General features: G+C 37.8%; 1 protein-coding gene across 1 annotated transcript in view; it reads right to left on the bottom strand.

The window, feature by feature from the left end:
• Nucleotides 1-1,550: 1,550 nt before the first annotated feature.
• NLN (neurolysin) overlaps nucleotides 1,551-21,389 on the bottom strand; it is a 43,590-nt gene continuing 23,751 nt past the window's right edge. The window contains exons 5-13 of the mRNA XM_074166029.1: nucleotides 20,368-20,470; nucleotides 19,496-19,656; nucleotides 17,992-18,127; nucleotides 12,228-12,594; nucleotides 10,676-10,877; nucleotides 7,485-7,671; nucleotides 6,025-6,153; nucleotides 5,382-5,518; nucleotides 1,551-2,070 (exon numbers count right to left, since the gene is read on the bottom strand). Of these exons, the coding sequence (XP_074022130.1) occupies nucleotides 1,936-2,070; nucleotides 5,382-5,518; nucleotides 6,025-6,153; nucleotides 7,485-7,671; nucleotides 10,676-10,877; nucleotides 12,228-12,594; nucleotides 17,992-18,127; nucleotides 19,496-19,656; nucleotides 20,368-20,470 (1,557 nt within the window). The 3' untranslated portion in view covers nucleotides 1,551-1,935. The remainder of the gene's footprint in view (nucleotides 2,071-5,381; nucleotides 5,519-6,024; nucleotides 6,154-7,484; nucleotides 7,672-10,675; nucleotides 10,878-12,227; nucleotides 12,595-17,991; nucleotides 18,128-19,495; nucleotides 19,657-20,367; nucleotides 20,471-21,389) is intronic.

Raw genomic sequence — 21,389 nt, 5'->3', positions numbered from 1 at the left:
CTCATGTGGAAATATGCCTACCAGATGTAAAATAAAAACTGTATTTTGCTTCTTAGCAAAGGTACCATTGCTTAGACTTGCAGATTCATTTTTGGAAAGTATCACTTAGTATATTTTTTACAGCATTTTTATTCATCAGAGCTTATCATTACAGTGTGAAAGGAAAAAAACCTTAGATAAGATAGGATCACAAGAATTTGCACACATTTAAAAAGAAAGCAAAATACTTCAAAATCCAGTCAGAGTGCAAGGGAAATTAACCTAGGCAAAATTCACAGGCTTTAGGATAATCTTGCATCCATCAGTTTCCTCAGTTTCCTTGCAGCTGTTCTGAATGTTCTTATACATGTGACTTTCATGTATTGCATTTTCATGACCCAGCAGAACTAGGGTCTAAAACTGTAACTGACTATGATAGTTAGAACTGACTTAATTACATGCTCTGTTAAGACTACATAGTTAATACGTTTAGCTACAAATATTTACCTTTCCTCACATACCTAACTACTGTGGTTGAAAAATATGTCCTACCAAATTTTCCATGTAAAAACACAATTAAGCTCCTTCCCACCCACCCACCCACTCCCAATTTAAATGCTTTAAAGGAAAAAGACACAGAAATACGTTTCCAACTGAACATTCACAACTGTGGGCTCTTCCCCTTAACAGGGGAAAGATTTGACCCAAAGTGAATACTTTCAGTTTTCTTTTGATAGAAAAACAGGAAGTCTTTTGAGTTGACCAGGCACAGTTAAAGCTATGGTTCAAATGTCTAAAATGTATTAGTTAGTAACCAAAATTAAAGTTTGTTCATATACGAGTTATAATACTAAAACCAAAGTAAGGTATGATATTTAAAGACAAGAAAAGTGCATTTGGATTCACAATTTTATTGAGTGGCATAGAATTGGCTTGTAAGACTCATTTTTCCTGATCTTGCAAATAAACTGCAAAATAATTCCTTGATCACTTTCACACTCCTATAGCTGAAATCATTAAATCTATGAAGCTTTTTTTGTAGTACCTGTGCATGCCACACTGGAAAGGACTAGGAAAATCTTGGATTTACTATTACCCTTCCCACTGGGGACATCTTCCCTGCCTCCCTTATACGTGTCTCAAAATACTTCACAAACCAACTGAAACAATTATAATTGTTTGAGTATAAATTTTCAGTGCTGGTGTTGATCTAATTTGGAAAACAAAGACCTGATTTGTGATCATCCAAAAAAAAAAAAAAAAAGTGGTGGAAGAACCACCAAGGCCATAGATTTTGTCTGTTTTTCCTCAATAAAAGGAAGAAAATGGTAGCTGATGTGGTAGAGTTTTTTCTCTTTTTAGTTATACTGTATAAGTATAAATGATACAAGAATTTAACATGCATCAGAATGAAGTCTAAAACTATCACACAAGTGTCTGCTGTAAAGCTGTCTGGGGCAGGTTCTTAGTCTTGAAATTTGTCAGGAAGCTAGACCAAACCCAAACCATGATGAAATCAAACACGCTTCCCCTCCATCAAAGACATTTTTGAGCCATCAATACAATAGAATAGAGAATAAGAATGAATCAGTTTCTTTTATTGCTGGTAGTGTCGTTTTATCCCCCTCCAGTTTTTAAATTCATTCACAAGACAGCTTAAGTGCATTTATTAAGAGAAACATGGCATCAACTCCCCATGCTGATTAGCATTATTTCATAACAATTAAGAAAAGTTACCATCCAAATTCCTCAGCTTCTGCACATCTCAGAATTTTTTTCCTGATGTGTTTTGTACTCCTATGCAATTTAAAAAAATTAAATTTTTATTTATACAATTTAAAAAATCATCAAAAAGTGACTCAATTTCCCCAGAAGTCATACATAGTTAAAATGTGAAATACACTGACATTTCCAGCTCATTTCATACTGATATGCCATTACAAAGGAACAATAATTTTACTGAATGCATAATCCCTTACTCAATAGGAAAGCTCTCTGGCTTGGTTTACGCTCCAAGAAGTTTTGTAGCATATCCATCCCATCCAAAGATCCCCCAGGTTTCAAAATGAGGTTTCTGTATTTCATTCCAGCCTGATAAAAGGTAAAGCAGAACATCAGTATTTCCTATCTTGCAAACTGCTTCTTTTCTGTATTTGTTGCATATTTAAAAATCTACTTGTGATTAAATACCTTCCCTCCATCCAGATTTTCTTAATACCAAATCAGGATACACCACAAGTATAATTTAGATCTGCTGGAAGAACTCAAGAGAGCAGAAGTTTAACCTGTTCTTGAAGAAATCCTTTTTCTTATCGTTTTACACTGTTTTGGAAGTTACAATCAGAGCTTGTCTGGAAGACATTCTCTAAAGCATAACACACGCACAATCTCCACACAAACTTCAGTGATGGATTATACTGGTGACTGACTCGCAGGAAAAGGGAACCTAACGTCCATTCTCTCTTAATCAGTGATTTCTCTTTCTTTAGTCTCTGTTTGGAGAGCAGAGGTGATAGTTCAGAGACAGATATATGTAGCATTGAGGAATGACATAGAGCATACACACATATTATATGCGTAGTAGTATATATAATATATACAAACACCTCTCGCTCCCTTATTAAAGTATCTTAATGTAACAGAGACTTAATTCAGGTTTTATTTTCAGGAAGAAACATTATTACTTCAGAAGGAATGGATTCCTTTAAAAAGAATGAACCAAGCTTCTGAGACAACAGTAAGTAATGAGGACTTTCTTAACAAGAGGTCGTATTTTAAAGAACATATCCGGAGAATTTTGGGCCTCTGAGACATGACTATCAATGAGAAAAGTATTATTTTGCATGCAGATGTCTCAGATGCTTCTGACATTGAGAAAACAATGCTCTTCCTTTTAGTCATTGTATATACACATATATACTTCCCACACACGTCAAAGCTATGAGATTACAGGACTACACTGCTTCCTGACGGCTGTGCTGCAAAAACAAGCATAGGTCTTATTAACTAGATGGACTTCCATGACTTAACTGCATTACTAATTGCATTGTCTGAATTAACAACTGGAAAAAACTAAAATGCAAAAAATCCCCAACCCCCCACACTGAAGTATTGCTTACACTTCACTATTTGTTTTAGTTTCCTGAACATCAGCAGTAAATGAAGATATTGCTCTTCATAGTTTAAAAGTGTTATTTGAGTAGACTTGAGTCTTTGCTGTCATCTCTCCAGAGCCAGCACATTGCTCAGTTCTAGGAAGACCAGAGGTCATTTCAGATAATGTGCGAGAACCGAGGAGTGTGACAACCAATGAAGTTAATGAAGTTAAGAGTTAAGTGTCTGCTAAAGAATTTTTACAAATACAGTCTCTGAAACTAGTTTCTATAACTGTTGCTCAAAACAGGAAGAGAGGTTTTATTCTAACAGGAAGAGGTAAGCCAAATTTCTAAAAGTCCTAGACATAATACTACAGCTGTTTTCCTTTCCTGCTGTTCTGAAGACGAGTCTAAATCTAGATATAATGAAATATGTGTAACTACAAAAATCAGACTGGCATCTAGTATTTGTTTATAAAAGGCTGTTTGTCCCGTCCTGTGGAACTCTATTACACTTGCATGGAATGCAAATAAGGGGAACGAGAACCAATTTGAGAAATTCTTCAGAGAATTGCTCTGAAGAGAAAGGGAAAATCTCCACAGAATTACCCCTGAAGTTATATCACCATTCAAGCAAAGTGTGTGTGCACACACGTATGCTAGGGAGTGATTGACACACACATATAAATAATCCTTTTTCTTCCTCACTTAGCTGGGATAGCAGGCTTCACATTCAAAGAGGCACTAGTTGCCTTTTAGCTGAACCGTAGCAAATACTCACTTCTAGCATAATTAAATTATTCTCAAAGTCTCCCTTACACAGACCAAAAAAACCAAAAATCCCCACAAAAAATAAGAATCATCCCTCAGGAGAAGTAAAGGTCACAGAGCAATTCTGGCAAACTGTATCTTAGAGTTTTGACTATACAATCACTCAGAAAAGAGTTTTGAGAGTAGGGAGTCAAGCTAACAAAAAAAAAAAGGTCTGTGATGAAACTGAAGGGGTGTGCGTGTATCAGAACTGGGAACTGACACACAGCGCCACAAGACTGGTGCCAGCACCCTTATCCATCTCTCCCAACTGCACACCATTAAAAAAACCCAGGCAGTCTGATTCAAAAGCCATTTTTAAGATCTACACAAACAGCATTTTATTAAACAGTTATTTTATTCTCTCATTTAACTTGCTATTTCTTCTCTCCTGCACTTGCTTACAAGAGACAACATCCCCATTGAATAAGCAGGACTGACCTCCAAATCTTTCATCAATGCTTCTCTCAAACTATTTAGTTTGCTGCATTTCTTCATAAAACCCTTTTTGGATTTTATTGGCCTAACCACTGCCTCAGTTTTCTAGCCCCTACCCTATCTCCCCTTCGGACTCCTCTCTTTGTCCAGCACAAAGACTCATCTTCTTTTCTTTCTCCACCCTCTAGAGCGAGGGACATTTCTAGAAGTTCTGGTTGCTATGATAAGGAACAGGAGGAATGAAGGCAAATTCCGGGAGAGGAACAGTAAAGTCAAGGACTTTCCACTCTCTCCTTTACTTCTCTCTCATATACATTTACTGAAGGGAAGAACTAGTGTTGGCTGCTGAATTCAGAGGACTGCTAAGAGGATCAGGAAAACTGAAATGCCTTTCCCGCTATAGAACCGCAGCATGTCAACTCACAAGTCTATTACTATAATCTCTGAAAAATTAAAAAGGGTTGACAGAATTGGAAGGACTACTAACCGCATCACTAACTATCCTTTCTTTCTGCTGGAGGCAGAAGGGGCTGGAGAACTACACAAGGGAAAAAAAGCCGAGTAAATCTAGAACCTGTCAATGATTTGAACTTCAAAAGCCACTTTGGAGAAAAAATAAAGAGGAAAAATTTTGCAAGCTATGCTGTGCTGTGAAAGAGAAAGATAAAACAAATCCAGTTTTCTAAATAATAACTGCATAAAAGTAGCACACACTTGAGTTACTATTAATGGACACAGAACATCATTATCATACAGCTTTCACAGCAGAAGAATATGCATCTGCTCTCGCAATTAGTCAATGCAACACAATGTCTTAAAGATGTCATAATGAATGAATACATGACTATATAAGAACTGTATTAAAATCTAAGCGCTCTTGGAAATTTTAAGATCATTTTTCTAAAGTAATTAAGTTATTTATACACCTTTTTTTGTTGATCTGAACTTAACAGATACAGAAGTAGTACTTGAGATGTTATAGCTATGGACCACGATTATAATAAATGTGGTTTCAGAGACAAAGCGCAACAAAAGTATTAAAAAGTGTTCATCACCTACCTTTGGATTCATTATTCCTTCTTGTTTAAAGCAGCTATAAAAAATGTCCATGGAAAACACCTCACTCCACAGGTACCCATAGTACTGACCGTCATAACCCCCTGCCAGATGTCCAAAAGTAGCTGGCATGTTCGTTCCTTGAAAAGCAGATTAACATTAATTTATTTAAATCAAATGTAGTTATTTTTTTGATGTACACAGTACTTCAACTTTAAGAATAAACTCATAAGGAATTTCTAGCAACTACTTTGAAACTTCTAACACTAAGGGTCTGACTATGCCTCAGAGTACTGGCCATATTCTGTTGACTACGAAGAAAACTCAATTTCCCATTTTAGGCTAGTTGCACATCCAACACAGATGTGACACATCACCTAAAATGGTATTCACATCATGTCACTCTAAAATATAACGTGCAAAAGGCTATTTTATATTTACCTTCATCTTCCTTCAGAATAGATCATTAAGATCACTAGTAAGTAATTCAAAGTAATTATTTCAGCTTCATAAAGCAGATTTTTATGAAGTAGTTTTTTTATAAACAACAACTTGGGTATTTTGTATGCCAAGCATTATTGGGAAAGAAAGGCATGTTTAATCAAACCATTTGGACATGTTATATAAAGGCTTCATATTGACATACCTGGGGTGGCAGGAACTCCTAGAATCTCCATGCAGTATTTAGCATACTCATCTGCTGGGTCAACAGATGGCTTTGTATGCAGTGCCTGGTCAACTTTGCTCAAAACAATCTGACGGAGGGTTAAAAGGCCTAATTGGGTAAGAATATTTAATTAACTGTCATCAAAGTAGCTGAAGTTTCTTTAGCACCTTTCATTCAAAGATCTCAACATGCATCCTAAATTATTAGAATTTTAAATATAGAAAAAATGGAGTTATGTCATTTCCATCTGAATTGCTTCAGTTACAAAAAGTTGAGAGACATTTTTAGTAAGGGAATTGTCATTACAAGTTCCATCTCTTCAAATGTTCCTCACAGACCAAAAGCAAAATAAAGCAGATATTTTAAAACCTAATTTCAGTATTTAAAATTATATTTTTAGCTGTCTTCAGCTTCCAGTATACCACTTCATTCGGGGTTTTCACAGATGATATTAAGTGTATCTACCCCTAAGACACTTCAAAGAACAGCAAGAACTGCTGCTGCAGCTCCTTTAGGCTTTTTTGAAGAAGCTACAGATGTGAACCTTTACTCAGACAAAATGCTTATGTAGCTACAGTGCCTGTACAATCCAGAAGGACAGGAACTTCTTGTTCAGGATAGGGAAGCAGTATGAAATAAATAGCAGTGTCATAATGACAAATTGTACAGTAAGTGGGTAAGACTATGATACTGGGGGAGTCCTGATTAGAGGGAGAGAGGGGTGAAAGTAACAGAATAATGAGATAACAGGTAATGACAAGAGATTACAATCTTGGTTTGGAGATAACATGTAAGATGGCACAACAGGTGGAAAAAGAAGAGAATTGGGAAGTTTGGGAAGGCAGTATCTCTGCTGGGAAGGTAGAGAACATGGACTTAAGATTCTGGACTGAGAAGTTAAGAGGTTGTTTGGGCAAGGCAAGACTACAACACTTCTGTCTGTCATATGCTGTGCATGTTCAGTAAATTTGTAAACAACTTCCACGTCTGTCAAGTGTCATGTGCAAATCAAATGTAGATGACACATGTAGAAAATACAATACTGTATTCATGCATAGTGCATGCCCTGGGGTACCAGAAAACAAAACAAAACAAAAAAACCCAGAGAAAACTCAGGACTTTCCTCCCTACCCCAATTTTAAATGAGAAAAGTAGGTATTGGTAGGAAGAAAGTCACACGGAGAGAAATGCAAAGGTATTTTAGTCCTACGGGAAGCCTGGAAAATCAGAGCTGCTATAGTTCCTGCAAATAGTGGTATCTGTCATCATAGCCTTTACTAATGGTGGTACCCATGCAAACAAACCCAGAAAGATGGTGATAAATGTACACACAGAAGAAATTTAATAGGCTTGTTGTATTTGCCTTCTAAGTTTCCCACCACATTTTTTCATGATAGGTTTTTATACATACACTGGGGGAAGAGAGGGGAGAGAGGTACCTGTATTAGCCAGTCTAGAGGCAGCAAGTTTCTCAAGAAGTGTGTCTGCAACATGGCTCTCATCTTTATAATGTCTTGACATTTGCTGTAGTGGTTCTTTTTCCCACACCCAGTTCTCAAACATTTGTGAAGGTACCTCTACAAAGTCTGTTTCCACATTAGTTCCACTAAACCTAGCAAAATCAGTCTAAAAGGAAAAGCCATTGTATTAAATGAAAATATAAGCCAGGATTTCTAGCAGAATATAAACTTTCAGATACAAGAATTTCAGTGTTAATCACAGCAAAAGGAATCATTCGAACAGGTCAACAAAAATAATTAAAAAATGAATATTAACAAAAGGAGGACAAAAATTCAGATATAAGACTATTACCAAGCAACAAAATAGATTATTCACTAGTTACTTACTGCATTCTCTACCGGTGTGAAATAGTACTTCAGTTTTCTTATTGATTTTTACCTTTTAGGCTATGACAGCAATACAAATATTTCCATGTTGTCTTATGACAATGATATAATTTGTAAATTGTTATAAAATTTTGTTGTATTACCCCAAAGTAAAATAAACTCCAATTATACACTTGTAATATTGTTTATTGTATTACAATCTACCTCACTGATTCAAAGATTTTACTTGACCAACTTATCCTATTAAGCTTTGTCCTAACTGTCTTCATTCATAAGGCATATCGTTAACATATAGCATAATTTTTTGAGCCAGTAATACATGGCCTGAAAGAAATGAATCCTAGCAACTTTATTCATGAAAAGTCTCCAAATCTAACACTCAATCACTGATAGAAGAATCTTCCTTCTGAAAGCCAAGGACATTAGAGTTCTTTTTGTTTTTCAATTCAGTACTGTCAATCACTTTATGTTTAAAGATCCTCTTTCAGATCCTAATTTTGAAGGATTTGTACAGTTAAAAATCTTCATTAAAATTTTTTCCAAACCCAAAATATTTCTAAAAAGAAACAGTCAGTTTTGAAAGACAGTTGTTCAAATGCCAACAGAAATTATTTGATCTCACTCCACATTTGTCTTATGTCTACCTCCTCTTGCTGATCCAATTTTATTGTTGTTTATTGTTTCTTCTCAGAAACTTTCTAACAAAACATTTCAAGTGCTAAAAGAAAACGAGAATTCTCAGTTTCTCAAGCGCCCTGTCTAAGAGCTGTAGATATTCTTAGATTCCTTCCTCCATTGGGGAATAGATGCCCACAGGTGTACTGGTTTTTGAACTTACTTTCTTGCAGGGTTACAAAAAAAAAGCATGTATAATATAGGACATACATTGAACTGACAGCTATGTCACACGCATGTCTGCAGAAGAACAGCAGAAAAGGAGAAAAACATTTGCCTTCATTTACACTTGTGGGTTACTCAAATCCACAGTTGTAACAGGCTGGCCCTTCTCATTGAATAGCAGCAATGAAGAAAAGCTAGGAAGCATCAGCTTGGAAGAAATGGTGTCAGAGGTGGCTAGAGCAAAAGGCAAGAGGAGTGCAGGATTTTGTTGGTCTCCAGATATCCTCCTCTACCCATACACTAACAAAAAATATTACTACCTTTGGTTCAGGTACTTGAATAGCTCTCCTTCCCTAATGGCATAAACAGATCCCCTTCCTGCCCTGATACCTCACTTCCCAGCAGACCCCCAGTGTATCACAAGGAGCATCGGTCTCCAAACAGCAGCTTGCAGATTCCCACCCAGTCCGACCCTGCATACCCTTTGAATGTCAAGTTTTTAACATGCTTAAACAAATCATCATATGAAACAAGATAGTGCTTTGCACACCAGATCCCAGAGGACAGGATGTTCTTATGTGGGACTAGCAAGTTATTTGCAGGTATGCAAATAACAAGGTACATAAAATACAACAGCAGTAAGTACGGTAGCTATGCATGCAGAAACCACCTGAGCAGCAGGAGAGACAACTGGGAAGGCAGGCCTCGCTGACCCGCGAGCAATTCCACAGCAAGTGAAGTACATTGGAACAACATTGGAATTGTTGGCTTGGGCTGCCCAGAAGGGGCTCTGGCAAGACCCAGGCACATCCTCATTGGCATCAAAATTTTGAAGTCAATTCTGTACCAATGCTGAATGTGTCTCATTTATAAACATCTTCCAGGTAGTTTAAAAGGAAAAGGGTTTATTTCTCAATTTCTGAGCTCAGAAATATCTGTCTCAGGGTGAAGATGATCAAATAATCATTATATTTCTACCTTCAACATGATGGAAAAATATCTAAGCAGATCTAGCTACTTGTTCTGAAGTTTGCTTGAACATTAGTTGTTTAATTCTGGATTTAATACATGGATTTCTGACTTTGTCTCTTTATTCTGCAGTCCTAGTCTCTAGGATCAAGGTCTAGAATTAAAACCTAATGTGTGTCATATTTCTCTGATTTTATTATTTGGTACTTATTTATAAAGAAGATAGAAGCAGTGCTACTTAATGTCTGGCTTCATAGATAATTATATGAACTTTTTTGTGAATAAATACTGAAACACTCTGAAACATGACATTTTCATTAGGCCAATAATAAATTTATCATCTGGCAGGATTAATTTTATGTGTAAGTGAAAATGAAATGACCAATTTTATAACTTTATTTACATCTTGATGCAAAATCTGCAGACTAGTTTCAGTTCTTTCTGGTCACTGTACGAACCCCAACTGTCAGAGAGGAGAGCAGAAAATACAATAGCTCAGGCAAGACCTGTTTTATGCTTTTGATGTCAAGAGTAGTAGCTCTCAAGAGTACTAAATGCCAAAATGCTGGATGTGATCTGGATTCACAAATAATTTGCATTCCTAGGTACAGCAACCATTTTTTGCTTAAAATATCTAGCATGCTACTAGAAGTAATAAAAAGCCCTCTCACAGCTGTAACAGAAGCCACCACTGAGCAACTTCTTTACCTTACACATGGACCTTTTCACTCGTCACAGGTACCTCCATGGTGCAAATGCAAAAGCATATGTTCCTATGGAAATGTTTTTCATAAGACGGTATATTCATTGCTGTAGTTTAAATAAAAATTCAAAACAACGAATTGCCTGGTTGCCTGCCAATTTGAAAAATAATAAAAAAACTGCATATGTACTAAAATTAGAGACCACCAAAATAGACTTATACCTTGCTTTGAGACAGTTGAGAAATAAGTAAGTCTTACACTGGAACTAACCTGTGCACATATCTGATGCATTACATGACCAAATTCATGGAAGTAAGTCTTTACTTCATCATGTTGCAGCAATGACGGGCGATCTGATACCGGTTTTGTGAAGTTGGTTACCAGAGCAGCTACAGACATCATTCTGCTGCCATCAGAGAGAAGACAGCCAGGTTGGAGACCAAAGCATGCTGCGTGCCCATATTTTCCTTCTCTGCATAAGAAAATATATCAGACATTATCTTCAAATTATAAGCCTGCTTACCAGAATGGTGAAGCCTATTCAAGAACAGGGACAATCAGTCAGTGTCTCTTTAAAGCTTTACACAAAGAAATTACATCTTTTCACAACTTCTAAGACTGAGTTTAAGATCCTGCTAAGAGCACAAGGGGTAAAAACTCCAGTACTTAAATCACATCAGTCTAAGATTCACTGCAGCATTTACAAGAATCTGATTTTTACTCAAAGTAAGTCAATTCTATTTTAAACTGCTACTGTAACAGGAAGGGCTAGGTTCTGTCCTCTGAAGCAATATTTCTTCTCTTTCATTACAGAAGATGAAATAATACAGTTTACTGTATTTTCAGTGTGATCCAAAAGTTTAAAGAAAAAGGATTTTTAAATTTTTGCCGTAAACCTGAGTAGTCACCTGGGCAATTAAGTCAGAAGAGTCTTACTTAAAAATAGCTTCAGCAGTTCATGTGCAACAAGGGGGATGCAGGCCAAACAGGTGAAGGGTATAACGTGCCTGTCTTAAAAAGAACAAGTTATGTACTACTGTATTGACCAACCACATTTTCTTAATGCAGAGAAGCCTTAATCAATTTATATTAAAAAAGGGTATCAGCCAATTTGTAAGTTGCTAAAGAATAATTAAAAAAAAAAAAAAAAAAAAAAAAGCAAAAAACAGTCAAAAAGGACTAGCTAAGAATAAATCCTGTCAAATCAGTCCAGTATCTTAATCTCTGACAAAACACAGATGATGCTGTAAATAGCTACAAAGAGAGCTGGAGAGCTATAGAGATCAATCTGGAAGTACATTTCAAGGTGTGCTCTGTACAGTAATCTATTCTTGGTCCTTATCTATTTGTTATTTTCTTCAGCAGTCTGGACAACAGGGTCCAAAATACACACATAAAGTGTAAAGAGGAACTGGGAGAAACTGAGAACACTTGGCAAAGAGCAATATAATTGATCTGAAGAGACTGGAGTAACAGTTCAACGTGAATTAAATGTAAAACACAGTATTAGGAAAAAACACAGTTAGGAAGGAGAAAAGTTCATAGAGGCAAAAAGTTATGGACAACTGACTAGACAGCAATACTAAAGAAAATGAACAAAGTAGCAATGCTTCGTGACCCAAATATAAGCAAGAAACACAGTAGTACTGCAAAAAAAGAAAAAACGAAAACAATCGGAAAACAGTCCAGAGGACAACTTAATGAACACAGTTATAATCTTGTCAGTGGGACAAATATTTACTTCCAAATACATTTAATTTCAACCACACCAGCAACCTACTAAGACCTTAAACACAGAAGTAAACCACTAAGTCATAATTACCTTGGGTAAAGGTCCAAGTAGAACTGCCCTAACATATCTCCTGTTGAATTATCCTTTACTGTATAAAGAGTAACACTGTCGTGCCAAACATGAGCACTTTCTACTTTCTCAAATACAAGTCCCAGCAGCTTCTGGTAAATATTCAGTAAGCCTTCTGTAACAGCCTCAATTGGGAAGTATTCTTTCAGCTTTTCTTGATCTATGGAGTACTTCAGCTCTTCTGTTTTGTTCATATAATAATGAAGATCCCATGCATTGATTCTTCCATCATAATCAAAGTTTCTTTCTTTACATTCCTTTTTCTTCAAATCTAGAATGAATTCCCTTTCTTTCTCAAGCAATGGCTTTAGCTTCTTACTTAAATCATCTGAAACAAAGATAGCCTTGTAATCAACTTCTGTATTCCTTATTATAACATGTATATCTACAAAATACACTCACATCTTTAAGCACATGCCCCTAAGAGTGAATGTTAGAGTTTGCCATTTGTTGAATAACTGCAAGCAAACTGTCTACTTTCTTGTCTTAATGAGTTTTAATTGCAGGCATGCTATAAATAATACAGAAGTCCACGTAGGCCTAGCAGTACTGTGAAGGGTTTTGGTAAACTTAGATGTTTTCAAAGACATCCAGAAATGGAAAGTAACACCAGACACTTTTGCTTGAAGCCAAAGACTACAACTACTATTAGTCACCAGAAGTGAAACGCAAAATTCAAACACTACTTTTTCTTCCGAGACTTTTCAAAACACATTATGACCTGCTTCAAGATAAAGTCCTATAAAAGAACAAGAGACTAAAGAGTTCTTGGCTATGCGATGGCTGGCTTCTAGACTACTAAAGCCACTGGATATTAATCTCTGTGATCCTAATATTTTTCCAATATAGCTTTTCTTGGACAAGAGAGGGTCATAGAACTATGAATCCAATATATTGAATATAAAATATTTAAGCTTATTGAAACTCCCATAAAGTACATACTGTACTTATTCTCTTGTAAGCATTTCTGGACTACCAGACACTTTTTTCTTCCTTAAGAATTCAGGTTAATGTTCAGTATTGGTATCTAGAGTGTAAAATTCAGGAATTGCCACTCCTGTTTATAGGTAGGCTGTAAGGGACTATATGCGTTTACATGACCAAAATACTGTTTGCAGCTCATATTATGCTAAATTCAGAATATGTTATAGGACAGAACACTTTTCTTCCTAACCATACGACTGGCTTATGAACATTGATTTAAAAAATAAATATATATGAATAAAGCAGAGGAAGTCATAATGTTATGGCTGTAGTTGAGGATATATCAAAAGAACTAAATTAAAGCTGACAATTAATTTGATGGACATTCTCCGTCTGTGGGAATTACAATGAAACATGATATTTATGAATAGAAAAGTATACGATCTCATACTGTAAGAAATTAAAATCACAACAATAACTTCTAAATTAATTAACCTTCGTAATGAATGAAAGAACACAGTATTATATAAGCCCATTTACAATTACAAAAATATAGTGAATATTAAAAAGTCCAAGCTAATTTAAGTGCACTTTAAAAAGAACAGGTAATTATAACATTTAATTATAAATAAAAATTAAGTGTAAGTTCATTGACAAATATACAGACAATTGTTATTGCCAAATATGGAGCTGAGCTGACACCACAACAGGAGAAATGGGACAGAATTAGAGGTGAAAAGGCACATGTGAACCTCCACCAAACAGATTTTATTGCTGTACTAAATTATTTTGGGTTTCTTTTTTAAACGATATATCGATATACAATCCTAAGTGGTCTTAGGACACATTAATACAGGAACACATACTATTCTGTGTAACTACATAATTCCAGAAAGTAGAGGTTAACCCTATGCACAAGAGCTGGCCCACTGAGGTCATCAGGATGACTATAAATTTGTAAGTTGCTCTGTTTAAAATTTTCAAGATATCTCTGTTTTCAGATAAAATTCCATTAGAGGACATTTGAACTCCAAATTTAATCTATCATTCCAGATTACATTTTTTAATTCAGATCATGGAAGTTGCATCATCACATACTGTAATCTCTCATTGCAGTTGTACAAGAAAAAGAAACTAAGGCTACAGACGCACAAAAAATTGCAGCTAACCTAAGGGAATGAAAAGCTGCAACTGATGCACCCTCTTAAACTGATAAAATTGCTTAGGCTGCATGTTATTCTGGTTCTAAATTAGCATAAATGCATTTCGGGGCAGAGAAAGACATAACCACTTGCCTATATTTGCTATCACAAAGCAGTTATTTTCAGATTTTTGTCTTGGTTTCCCTGTTTTAGAGCAATTACATTTGTACAGCTATGGTCTAAAAAAAAAAAAAAAAAAAAAAATGCCAGAATCAAGGCAACAGAGTATTCCTTTTCTATTTAAACATGATGGACACTGTGACCCAATTATGTATTTAACATCTGCTAACTTCAGATGGAGTACATCTGTCTCAGAGGGGGAGAATGATCCTGGCACATGAGTTGGCAGGGCTTGTCAAAAGGGCTTTAAACTAGGCTCGAAGGGGGAAGGCGTTAAACACAGGTACACTAGAGATGAGCCTAAGGATAGCCTTTGGCCTGTCATTTCACTTGAGGCGGATAACAACAACAATATCAGAAGGGTCTGTGGCAAGTGGCAGGATGACACATCAGGGTTGGAAGGATGGGGTGAGAGCAAGGCCCTCCAACCTCCATACAGTAGCGAAGTCATAAGGAGAAGTAATAGGTTGGCAACTACAGAAGGGACTAAACGTGGTCAGGTGGGAAATAGGGCTCGTCCCCCCCAAAGAGTGGCAAGACAATCAGCCCAGCTGAAGTGCATCTACACAAACGCATGCAGCATGGGCAACAAACAGGAGGAGCTTGAGGCCATTATACAGCAGGAAAACTATGATATAGTTGCCATCACAGAAACGTGGTGGGATGAATCCTATGACTGGAGTGTGGCCATCGAGGGATACAAGCTGTTCAGAAGGGACAGGAGAGGAAGAAAGGGTGGAGGTGTTGCGCTCTAAGTGAAGAAGTGGCTAGAGTGTGAAGAGCTGTTGCTAAAGAATAGCCATGAACAGGTCAAAAGCTTATGGGTAGGAATTAGGGATCAGGACAACAAAGGGACCCTTGTGGTAGGAGTCTACTACAGGCCTCCTGACCAGGCAGAGCCTGTCAATGATGCCTTCTTACTCCAGCTTGAGGAGGCATCACGATCACAGGCTCTCATCCTGCTGGGGGATTTCAACCACCCTGACATCTGTTGGATAAGCAACACGGCTGGCTGCAGGCACTCCAGGAAGCTCCTAGAGTGCCTAGATGACAACTTCTTGAGACAAGAAATTAACAGCCCTACTCGAGGAGATGCATTGTTGGACCTGTTGGTCACAAATGCTAGTGAAATTATCAGGGATGTCAAAGTTGAAGGCAGCCTGGGCTGCAGTGATCATGCCCTAGTGCAATTCACTGTCCTAAGAAATTTGAAGCCCACGAGAAGCACAGTTAGGACTCTAAATTTTAAGAAAGCAAACTTCCAACTCTTCAAGGAGTTAGTAAATAGATCCCTGTGGGAAATGGCCCTCAAGGACAAGGCAGCGGAACAAAGCTGGCAGATCTTTAAGGACGCTCTCTATAGACCACAAAAGATCTCAATCCTGACAATACAAGGAGGGCAAGAGACCACCATGGTTGAGCCGTGATTTGCTGGTCAAACTGAAGGGCAAGATGGAGCTACACAGAAAATGGAAAAAGGGACAGGCATCTTGGGAAGAGTACAGGGACGTTGCCCAGCTGTGTAGGGATGAGGTCAGGAAGGCCAAGGCACAGCTAGAACTGAATTTGGCAAGGGATGTAAAAAAAAAACAAGAAAGGTTTCTACAGGTACCTTAACCAGAAAAGGAGGGTCAAAGAAAACGTACCCCCCTTGATGAGCAACAGTGGGGAACTTGTATCAACGGATGAGGAGAAGGCAGAAGTTCTCCACAACTTTTTTGCCTCAGTCTTCACTGGCAAGCCCTTTCCTCCTAGCTCCCATGTTGATGGCCCACAAGTTAGTGACCAAGGTGACAAAGTCCCTCCCACTGTAAGTGAAGACATAGTACAGGATCAACTGAGGAACCTGAAGATATACAAGTCCATGGGACCTGATGAAATACATCCCAGAGTCCTGAAGGAACTAGCTGATGTAGTTGCCAAGCCACTTTCCATGATATTTGAAAAGTCGTGGCAGTCAGGTGAAGTCCCTGTGGACTGGAAGAGAGGAAACCTCACACCCATTTTTAAAAAGGGTAGAAAGGAGGACCCTGGGAACTACCGACCTGTCAGCCTTACCTCCGTGCCTGGGAAGATCCAGAAGAACAGATCCTTCTGGACGCCATGCTTGGGCACATGGAGGACAGGGGGATGATTCAAGATAGCCAGCATGCCTTTACTAGGGGCAGGTCCTGCCTGACTAACCTAGTGGCCTTCTATGATGGAGTGACTATGTCCGTAGATAAGGGATGACCTATGGACGTGATCTATCTGGACTTCTGTAAGGCCTTTGACACGATCCCCCTTGACATCCTGGTGACCAAACTGGAGAGATACGGATTTGATGGGTGGACTGTTCAGTGGATAAGGAATTGGCTGGATGGTCACATCCAGAGGGTGGTACTCAATGGCTTGAAATCCAGATGGAGAGCAGTGACAAGTGGTGTCCCTCAAGGGTCTGTGCTGGGACCGGTACTGTTCAACATTTTTATCAACGGTATAGACAGAGGGATGGAGTCCACCATCAGCAAGTTTGCAGACAACACCAAGCTGTGTGGTGTTGTCGATACACTAGAGGGACGGGATGTCATCCGGAGGGACCTGGACAGGCTGGAGAGGTGGGCTCAAGTAAACCTCATGAGGTTCAACGAGAGCAAGTGCAGAGTTACGCACCTGGGCCAGAACAATCCTCGCTATCAATACAGACTGGGGGATGAGGTATTAGAAAGCAGCCCTGAGGAAAGGGATTTGAGGGTGCTGATGAATGAGAAGCTGGACATGAGCAGGCAATGTGCACTTGCAGCCCAGAAGGCCAATCGCATCCTGGGCTGCATCAAAAGAAGTGTTGCCAGCAGATCCAGAGAGGTGATTCTGCCACTTTACTGCTGCTCTGGTGAGACCTCACCTGGAGTACTCTGTGCAGGTCTGACGCCCTCAATATAGAAAGGACATGGACCTGATGGAGCGGGTCCAGAGGAGGGCCACTAAAATGATCAGGGGGTTGGAGCACCTCTGCTCTGAGGACAGGCTGAGGGAGCTGGGGTTATTCAGCCTGGAGAAGAGGAGGCTCCAGGGAGACCTAATAGCAGCCTTCCAGTACCTGAGGGGGGCCTACAGGAAGGCTGGGGAGGGTCTGTTTACAAAGGCCGGCAATGACAGAACAAGGGGCAATGGCTTTAAGTTGGAGAAGGGGAGATTTAGATTGGATATTAGGAAAAAGTTCTTTACTCTGAGGGTGGTGGAGCACTGGAACAGGTTGCCCAGGGAGGTGGTTGAGGCCCCTTCCCTTGAGCTCTTCAAGGTGAAGCTCGACGAGGCCCTGGGCAACCTCATCTATTTGGGGGTGTCCCTGCTGACTGCGCGAAGGTTGGACAAGATGACCTTTGGAGGTCCCTTCCGGCCTGGACCAATCTATCAATCTATCCATTTAAATTTATCTTGGCTGAGGGGTCATGTTGCCACACCAAATATACAAGTTTTGTTTATAAATAAGAACAAACCTAAGAAGGCTGTTACGTTATCTGTGCTCTTTGCAGTGTTTACCTCCAGGACAAAGTTGGCATGTGTATTATAACCAAGAAGCTCTGCTACTTTTGCCCTTAGTGGAAGCAATTGCTGAAGAATTTTTGTGTTCTCCTAAAAAAGAAGAGAGGCAAATTTGTAGAATGAAACCAGAAAATGCATGTAATCATAAGAAACAGCAGACTTTTAAAATGAAATATTTTAAGATATAAATATAGAAGAATGTAATTTTAGCTAGATTCTTGTAATTTCTTTGTCACAGCATTTGATTGCGGGTAGCTAGTTTTCTCATTAATCCGTTACTCTCCTTATTATAATTTATCTGTTTTAATTAATCAAAAGATATACCATTTCCTTTTAGGATAATAACAAAGGAAATAAATTCTTTGCAACAAAGATTTATCAGTCATTTAAATGTGAAAGATATCAGGGAAATGGCTGACAGCCATCTTAATTGCTTGTTAGTGGTGAAGACAGACTGCAAAACTATTGTGCCAACACTGAAAGCTTGTTTACAAATTTCCCTCTTTTGCCACTCTGACAAAAGAGATCTGAAACACAAAAACCCCAGGCCCTGACCTAAATGTGGTGGAGGATCCTTGGGAAGCTGAAAATGTAACTGTGTTGACCTCCAGTTCTGGAAAAGTGAGATTTTTCAGTGAAAAAGCTATTTTATTTTTTTTTCCCAAGCACTAGGTTTGAAGATTGTCCCACAGTTTTAACAGCAAATCCCTCTGACTTGCAGAGTGTTCAGTCCTTGGTGCCATTTTATCTTATCTTATACCCTTCACATTTCCCAGCACAAAAGCTCAACCCTGCCATCATTCTCTAAGCTTGTGTGGTTGATAGTGGTTGGTAAAATTGCCTGAATGACACTTCTTCTATCCTCATTACTTTTGTACCTGTCTAGGTGCCTGGTCTCATCAGTATCAAACATATTATTTGTGAAAATATTTCTTCTTTTTATAAGGCATTTTTCCAGCTATTTTTCGGATGATTAAATGAATCTATTATAAAAATTAGGAAGGTTTTAACATCTAGTTAAAGTTCTCATCAATATGCAATGTGTTAATTTTCCATTTAATCACATGTATTTCATAATTAAAATGTGTGCTTAAATAACCCCCCTCACTCTGAAGAATCCCAAAGCACTACAGAAGCTATGCTCAGATGTCTTTCTCTGGGAGGAAAGTGGCAGTAAGCAACGGCAGAAGACTGTAGGAAAAATTTGGCAACAGCGCAAAATCCTACCTCTACTCCACTGAAACTTTAAGATATGTACTTTCAAACGGGCATATCATCAACTTCTAAGATCTTTAGACTTCAGAATAAATAGGAGCACAGAACAGCTAAAGATTACACTGACAAGTATTGATTTTGTAGTACTTGACAATATATTTGCACTCAAATCTAATATTTGAATGTCTAGCTCCATTTTTCAATTCTGTCATTACCATGTAGAACAGTCAATATACAACATACCTCTTTGCATCTCGAGTTAAAGGCAGATTCCATTTTTCTCCTGGTTTCTGAAATGCAGCACTTCTTCATGACAGGAAAATAGTGGGGATACTTTAAAGTAATTTTATATTTGTCTTCCTCAGTCTTCTCTAAACTCTTAATAAAGTCATCAGGAAGGCCTTCTATAGAATACAATTTAATAAACAATGTTTACCAGAATTATCCACTTCCCTCTCTTTTTGTGAGATTGTTGCATTTGTTTTGCTGCAACCTAATTTAACATCGGAAATCTCCATGGAAATAACCCCTCTTTTTATAACTATTTGCTAAAGCTTTTGCAAATCACAACTAAGCAAAATAAAAATTGAAAACACTTGTGACAAATGAGAAATACACGTAAGGCTATCAGATAAAAACTGAATGACATAAAAAAATCTCTGGTGCTATCAAAGCACATTTTATGCCATGCCCTTCAGATAATGAATCCCCAAATTCTCTAGATCAGTTTAAATGACTGAAGTAGCTAAAATATATTGCGGGACAGCAAGTTTTTCCAATAATTGCAATGTATATAATACACAGGGGATTGTCCTAAGGTGGAAAAGTGAGAAAAGAAGCAGAGAAGTGTAAAGTTATGAGGGAAAAAAAGCCAGTAGGCTAGATATGCTAACTTGATGCAAGGCAAATGCTTCAGGAAGCAAAAATCTATGAAGAAATCATAAACACCTGCAAAGGGTAATTCTAAACTTACTTTGGGGAAGGATTAAAAAGGAAACAGAGAAGACTGGAAAACAGAATTTCACTTGATCTAACCATCATTCACTGGGTCAAAAAAGATTACTCCAATAAAACCGGAAGACTGAAGAAACGGAAGGAGCAAGCATACTACTCACCAAGTTCTTCCTTAGAAAATACAAGAAATGTGTTTTCCTCATTCAGGTTTTTGTTAAAGTCTATACACAGCTCGCTCAACTTTTTCTTCATCGTCTTGATTTCCTGCATCAGGTATAAACTGAACTCAGTTGAAAAACAAAAATCAAACTTGGCAATTGCTATCCTCCACGTGAATAGAATTATACTTTTTGCAGCTTGGGTCTCTACCACCTGACAGAGAATACCAGCATTGAGCAAGTAACACACTGACTGCAGGTAGCATCAGGCTTCACTCTCCCTCAGTCTCCCTTTCAGCTTCCTTTATGTCCACAGCAACATGGTTGCTACCATTCCCAACAGCATTTCAGTTGTGTTCTCACCTCAGAAGGGACTGAACACATAAACGTGTTCTCTGAACAACACTATGTGCTAACAGTCAATTATTTTTCTTTTATTTGAAAAGACTAAATTACAATTTTAAGTGTAAAAATACGCACTAAAATCAATGAGAATTAAGAGAGTAAAAATATATGCAACCTATTGAATAATACTCCTTTGAAATTGTACAGGTATGACAAAAAGAAGAGAATATCCACACAAGACAAGACTATTCCAAACCCTTTTTTAAAATCCTGATATTCACCCATCTGAAACAGTTTCTAATGATAGCATGCCTCTACCCCTTACTGTCAAGTCACATAAACACAGTAGTTACCAGTAGAATACACACCAAATACAAAACCTGGCAGAGACTACCGTTAGTCAAGTTTTTACTTAAATGTAATCCAACTATTGTATCCTTATAAAGTCTTTCAAAATTGCTTTAGAGGCATCAGTTGCCCTTAAGCAATGCAAATACACATGAAGCTGTTCCCACTAACTGAAGGATGTGGCTGAAGAATGATTACTTTCTACAAAGGGTAAAGTCTATTCAAGAGTCATAAATCAAGATTGTTATACAACATCACTCAGAATTAAATAGAATTATGTCAGCATCTCAGATGCTGACAATTTTACTTCACGATTTTCAGAAGTGACAAGT

This window comes from Numenius arquata, chromosome Z (assembly GCF_964106895.1).
Source record: "Numenius arquata chromosome Z, bNumArq3.hap1.1, whole genome shotgun sequence".
NCBI lineage: Eukaryota > Metazoa > Chordata > Aves > Charadriiformes > Scolopacidae > Numenius > Numenius arquata.
The sequence above is the reverse complement of the archived record's forward strand: the minus strand, read 5'-3'. Positions and strand labels throughout refer to the sequence as shown.